General features: G+C 44.9%; 1 protein-coding gene across 1 annotated transcript in view; it reads right to left on the bottom strand.

The window, feature by feature from the left end:
• Nucleotides 1–357: 357 nt before the first annotated feature.
• Nucleotides 358–6,739, bottom strand: part of smad6b (SMAD family member 6b) — a 20,322-nt gene continuing 13,940 nt past the window's right edge. Inside the window, exon 4 of the mRNA XM_031864368.1 lies at nucleotides 358–1,781. Coding sequence (XP_031720228.1) covers nucleotides 1,240–1,781 — 542 coding nt within the window. The 3' untranslated portion in view covers nucleotides 358–1,239. The remainder of the gene's footprint in view (nucleotides 1,782–6,739) is intronic.

Below are 6,739 nucleotides of genomic sequence, written 5' to 3' on the forward strand. Positions count from 1 at the left end.
TCCCCCCCCATCCCTCCTCACTACCACCACCGCCAATCTGACAACCCTACACCAGCAATTATGAAGGAAGCCAGCAAAACCACATCCACCTTGGCTGAAGTATTTAAGATTCCAGTAGGCTTGTAAAACTTCTTGGTTTCTCTGCATACATTCCAGTATCACTGTGGCGGTTTCAGGGTGGCGCATCCCCCAGTCAGTGACAACAACGTCCATTGTGAGACGAGCTGGCTGCGGGGACCTGCGGCCACGGGACAACGATAATGTGCTGAAGAAGAAACACCTTCGCAGCGATCGCCTAACTGCTGACACCGAGTAGTTTCATCCTCCTACACTGTCCACTACTGCACCATCTCTTCTTGGTCCTCACTACGGGGGCTCCTTAGGACCTCAAGGACATGTGGATCAGTTTTAAAAACTAGCTATGAACATGTTGCTATAGATGCTACTGAAACATAAATATAATCAGTTGACGGCTTTGGTTTTTCACCCACTAGTGGAGACATCACACTGCTCTTCTCAATGACCATTCTGAATAAACCGTGAAATGATCGCTCTGAAAAATTTTCTGCTTGGCAAAGATGAGCACAAGTTCACCTCTGATCTATATATTATCTGCTCCCTGACTAACCCTGGATCTAAACGTCAAATACCACACAAGGACATGTACCTTATTGCAGTAGAATACATGAGTATAATACATGATGGTGGACTGAGATTTGTAAAGGTTGGCATTTTAGACAAAGCACAACAGGTCGGGTTAAGTCTACTGGCGACCTTGTGGTATCAATACACTTGTTAAGATATCATGAAAATAAATCAGAAAGGAATATTGAAAGTGTCAATCAAAGAGCTAATGATGCAGACCAAACAAAGATAATTATTATGCGAATCCTTTATTATCAATGTGTGAATGGTGTTAGCTTTTTGTCTGGATATTAATAGTATATGAAAACTATACACCGAATCCAGGCTCATCCTAATTTTGCTGTATAATTTCTCAAGTTGGTATTGAAAGATTCTTTATCTTTATATATATTTATATATATAATATATATAAGCCAAAGTGCATTTCCGTTTTTTTTCCTCTTGTCCATATACACATTGCACCATACATAAATAATTACATTGTAAAAATGACTCCGTATTTACAAGTATAATATATATTTTATATAATATATAAAAACTTTATATTAAATCTAGGTAGATGATATTTGGGATAGTTTGTGGGGTCCGTCTGTGTTATCTATGGTTGTTGAGGAGGATCTCCAGCCAGCAGGGGCAGGAGGTGATGAACTGTCTTGAGTAGCAGGGGCCCCAGCCCTTAGCAAAGCTGATGCGCACACTGTTGGGGTCATAGGGTCCGTCCAAGAGGTCAGCCTCCGTGGTGTGCCTCAGGAGGCACGAACGCTCATAGTCAAACACCTTGATGGAGTAGCCCGGCATCACCTTCCGCACCACCAGAGTTCTGCTGTTAGGCACGTCCAGGGTTGGGGAGTTGACAAATATGGGGTGCTCACTGCGGTTATACGCCCAAACACCATCCGGCTCTTTGCTGAGTAGGATGCCGTAGCCGATTTTGCCTCGTGTGCGCTGAACTGTGCTGCTGCGGTGTTCCAGGTTGAGCTGGCCCAGGCAGAAGCCCGTGCCCTGAGGTAGATCATAGAAGATGCTGACGGAGTGCTCGTACACTGTGTAGAGGCGACCCACGCGTGTGCGGTGCTCCCAGTACGCCACGTTACACCAGTGGCTCTGCTTCGGGGCGTCAGGCGACATACTGGCATCTAGAAGAGACAGGGACGGTCATTAAACAAAACATAAACAAAAGCAAACAGGCCTAGTAAAAACGAAGGCTGAAGTTTTAGGGGATTAACTATCTCTTTTTATTGTTCAGAGCAGATGGCCACACTATAAATACTGAAGGAGGCACTGTATTGAAATCTAAGCCTTGTATAAATACCACTGCATGCACATCCGTGCAACAGACACACACACGCAAGCACGCACGCAGGCTACTATACATATCCTGAGGGTGGAGAGTGCAGTGAAGTCAGTCCAACTGAAGACCGGCAGTTTCTTCCTCTGCCTCAAGAGGGCACTGTAACGATTAAACACTGACCGTGCAGCACAGAGGCTGTCACGGCTTCTCACACATGCACTTTCAAAACAGATTGTGTTTACTAAAAATGTATTTAGGATTAGACTCAGTGTTTCCACTGAAAATAACCTCCTGCAAGAGTGTGTTGGGGCTGGATAAAAAGTCTACTTTTTTGAAAAGTCAGTGTGCCTGTCCGCATTAAACACTGCTTAAGACAAAAACACTGTTTTCTTTTTACAGTGGAACAAAGTTGGCACCTCATTCCTAAACATCTCTGTCCAGTAAATCAGCTTGCTAATTCAGTTTTCATGGCTGCAGTCTGTGAACTCTTTCCAGTGACAGCCCTCAGCACTCCAAAGTGAGTTACTGCTCCCTGGGTGGACTTCTATCTTCACTATAGTGAACAGACACACAGCACTGTTGACTACTTTCAGAGGCTGCTTCAGTCCACACTGCTCAAAGCTGTCATACAGTTATACTGCTCGTAAAATCTGTGGTACGAGGAGAGGGGTGGGTGGAAGAGGAAGAAAAAGCACAGAGTCCCATGATCTCACATCCCTCTCTTCACCCTTTACTTCTCCAGAATGAGGGTGCCTCTTTCTCCTCTTTCCTCGTCTTCCTCACATTCCACAAGAGTGGGGGTGACGGGAGAGGGCCAGGCAGGGGGTCCCCCTCCCCCTCCACCCAGCTCTTCCCCCTGCTGTGGGCCCAGGGACGGCATTCAGCTCCCTGACAACTTAGCACAAGCCCGTGACCCACTGACCCCCCAGCCTTCATGCTATCAGCTCCCATTAACTCACACACAGAGTGATGCCATTATTTTGCTTCAGAGGGTCTATTGGCACAGAGGATTTAAAGCCTGGGCCTGTGGCCTCATTCCTTTCAGTCTCTCTGCTCTCAGGGCTTAATGACCGCCCGCCCCATTAACAAACGCCTTTAAGGTGGAGCATCGCAGATCCACACAGCAACAAATGCCTCGCTCACCTCCCACCCAACTAAACCTTTCTGCTGAGTGACCCACACTGGTAAAGTTTATACAAAGATTAGCAAAAACGTTGACCAGACTTGCACAGACAAAACGGCTGCTGGTTCAAGGCTCACTGTGTTGTGGAGGGGGAGGAAAAGAGTGAGTGAGTGGGGATGTGTGGGTGGGGGGAAGCTGCAGACAGGCTCTCTGTGTGTTTGCGCACACACTGATGGCTGAAATGACCCCCTCTCTTCAGGGGCCCCAACATGCATGTGCCATTAGTGAATTCCATACTCCAGCTCCTCCACTCTGAGCTCAGCTTTTACTTCAGTGCGGCTTGGCCACACAAAGAACTCAGCCTCAACTTGTTTACGGCCCTCTATTGTCTCAAATCAAATGGAGCCCACACATCAAGGTAAACTCACTTTGAAAATGTGCACGCAAACACAAAAGACCAAATGGCTACCGTCTCCTCCTTTTTAGATGGGGAGAATAAAGCAAAAGCAATTTGGTCAATAGTGTCTAGTTTTCACACGTAGCCTGGAACAAAGGTAGTCAGTAAGACTGCCAGGATCAGAAAGAGGAATGAGCAGGACAAAGGTTAGAAATGTCTCAAATGTTAAGCCTCAGAGAAGACAATGAGCACACCACGAGCCAGGCCTTTTCCTGTCGCTCTGTTGTGTTAAGCGTCTACGTGTGCCTGTGCGCACACGTGCCTGCTTGGACGGGGATGAATATCAGCCATCGTGCTTGTGTTTTTGTCCTGAACTTGTGTGTTTTGGCTAAGTGGCAGTGCTGAGGTGAAGGCTCTGAAAGAAGAACTCATTGGGATCTTTTTAACAGAGCAGATCTATCACCATCGGCAGACTGTTTGGACAATATCACCAGGGCAACTATGGCCTCCAGTGCTTGCCCTACATCAAATGCTCAGTCTTTGACATTTTTAAGGAAGCCTTGATTCTTCAACTATGTTTGGATGTGTCTGAATATGTTGATCTACCTTTTCCAAATTGATATACGAGAGCATGAGGCCAGCTTTAATTATCATTATAAGACCAAACCTAAAAGGCGGTGAAGGAAGGGCGTGTGTCTTCCTCCCCTCTGACCACAGCAAACGCACCCAACTCTCTGCGACTCCATGTTGGGCTTTCAGAGGTTCTGCTCAGGGCGGAGCCATGACGGGCTGGGAGCAATTACTGGTGCTCTGCATCCATTTAACCCTGCCACATTTTAACAGCTTCGTTTACCCATTAGAATAGTAGCGTATGTTATTGTTGTTATTTTATTCTCAAAAGCCTCTCCTCTTAGTGTCAGTCTCAGAGTCGATGGACGCAGCCACAGTATGGCCGTTGCACTCGCAGGTCCTGTTGATCTGAACGCGAGAAGGAGTTTATCAACTCTGATGCCTTACATAACCAATCAAAGTGCTGGTTTAAAAAAAGTGGAGATACGTGGATCTGTGGAAGCCGTTTGTTCTACAAAATTTAGACCAACTGGCTTCATGGAATAAAGCAGTGAGCAATATGATGAGTAAACGATGATAAGTCTCTGTTTGGCTTTCTCTTTAGGGTCATGAAATAAGTAAACAGATTACGACATTCAAAATGTAACAAGCCCTCTCACACTTTCAGTGAATTGAAAGTAACCTTGGTCACCTGAATCTGCACGTACCAAATGTCTTAGTACAGTCACACAGTAAAGAGAGATTTTTAACGAACACTTCTCCAACCACAGAAAGCATTTGGTGTGCAGAGCTTGATTTCCACAAGGTGGGAGCTCCATGGAAACCATGTGAAAACGTTGATTTTTCTGTTTCCCTGTGGTCCGTCTGACTGGAGGAATTCGGAGTATCAAAAGCAGGCCATCAGGTCTGATAACAAACACAGACTTTTATCAGTTCGCTGGAACTCAGAAATCAAACAGCGACACATGCTCAAGTGTCTGCAAAACAGACAAAATGTAAAATGTCAGCTTTCGGTACAGGTTTAGCATAAATTATTATGTGAGAAAAAGTGAGAGCACTAGAAGATAGTCAGCGATGGAGGAAGAATTCAGATCCTGTGCATAAAATCAAGCAACTAAAATGTCACTTCAGTAAACGTATTTAAGTATTTTTGGCAAAATGTATAAAAATTAAGTTAATTTTTTCTTTTGGAAAAATGGCCCCTGTGAGTGTTATAATATGATGTTATTCATGTAAAAGTATCTTTTTACTGTTTTAGTTCATAGAGAAGAAGCTAATTTGAATTAGATTTTACATTTTGGGGTTTAATCTATAACAGTGCATCATCTTTTATTTGATCTTCATATATTGTGTTTGTGAAATCTTAATCTGATAACTAAAGCTGTAAAAGTATGTGGTGGAGTAAGAAGTATAAAGTTGTATGAAATGGAAAAACTCAAGTACAGTACAAGTACCTGAAAGTAAAATTTTTGCACAGTTATAATAATAATTGTACTTTGTTACATTACACTACTGATGATAATATTAGGCTACTGCGATTGACAAAGGCCAAAGAAACGGCAAATACTGCTCAAGATTATTGCTATTAAACAGTTTTTCCTCTGTTATGAGAGAAAACCAACACAACCCTTAAATATGCCTGTGTTAAACACAACTTGCCCAGGCCTTTTCCACAGGTTTACATATGGAAAAAAAGCAGATTGCCCTGCTATGAGTTCCTTGAGTCTGGATACTTACTACTAAGTACACAAAAATGGGGGCCTGAGAGTTTCAATGGCAATCCTTGATGATCATCTAGTAATGCTCTTAAAGACAGCATGAAAAGGACGGGGGGGGGGGGGGGGGGGAGGGGGAGGCAGAAAAAAGATGCGCCCGGGGGTAAACACAGCTCCGCCGCTTTGGAGTGAGATGAATGGGAGGCCGAGTGTCAGGGACAGGCAGACAAACAACAGCTTCCCCTCCGTGCTAACATGTCCCCACCAAGCTCCGGGGCCACCTCCATTATACTTCATCTCTCCTAATCCAGAGCGAGATAGGGACATTACTGCAAAACTTTGCTGAAGAAGGAAAAAAAAAGAAAAACACTGTTGCGAGTCCCTTTAAGCAGTGCAGTCGAGGGGAGGAGAGCAGCGAGGAGAGAAGGAGGGGGGGCAGTCTATCATCCTGTGCCAAGGATTAGATTCCCCTCCAGCTATTAGACTCTACCAATGAACTGATGGGCTGGGGGCTGCTGGTGAGGAGGGGGGCATGAGGACTGTGTGTGTGTGTGTGTGTGTGTGTGTGTGTGTGTGTGTGTGTGTGTGTGCCTGTGTACACTGTGGTTGTGTGTGTGACAATTTAGAACAAATTATTTTCTTTGAGCATTCCTGTGCACCCCACTAATTTGTTTGATTTAACTTTCTTTTACAACTAAAATAACACCGTTGAACTAAAGAAAAAGCCTCCTGTTCAGAGTATGGTATGGCTTTAATTCTCTAGACAGGGGTTCCTACAGGCCAACTCCAACCTCTGAGCAGGCCACATTTAGGCTGGCGTCTGGGCTATCGCTGCCATCAAAGTCGGCTTTATCAGACAGACACGCTAACTGGAGCTGCTCTTATATGTCTATGGATTTTTCTCCCTGAGGTCTGGCCTTTCTCTGCTGAGAGAGAGAGCGAGAGAGAGACAGAGAGAGAGAGAGAGAGAGAGAGAGAGAGAGAGAGAGAGAGAGAGA

Source organism: Anarrhichthys ocellatus, unplaced genomic scaffold, assembly GCF_004355925.1.
Source record: "Anarrhichthys ocellatus isolate YVR2014 unplaced genomic scaffold, GSC_Weel_1.0 scaffold2, whole genome shotgun sequence".
In the NCBI taxonomy this organism is placed as follows: domain Eukaryota; kingdom Metazoa; phylum Chordata; class Actinopteri; order Perciformes; family Anarhichadidae; genus Anarrhichthys; species Anarrhichthys ocellatus.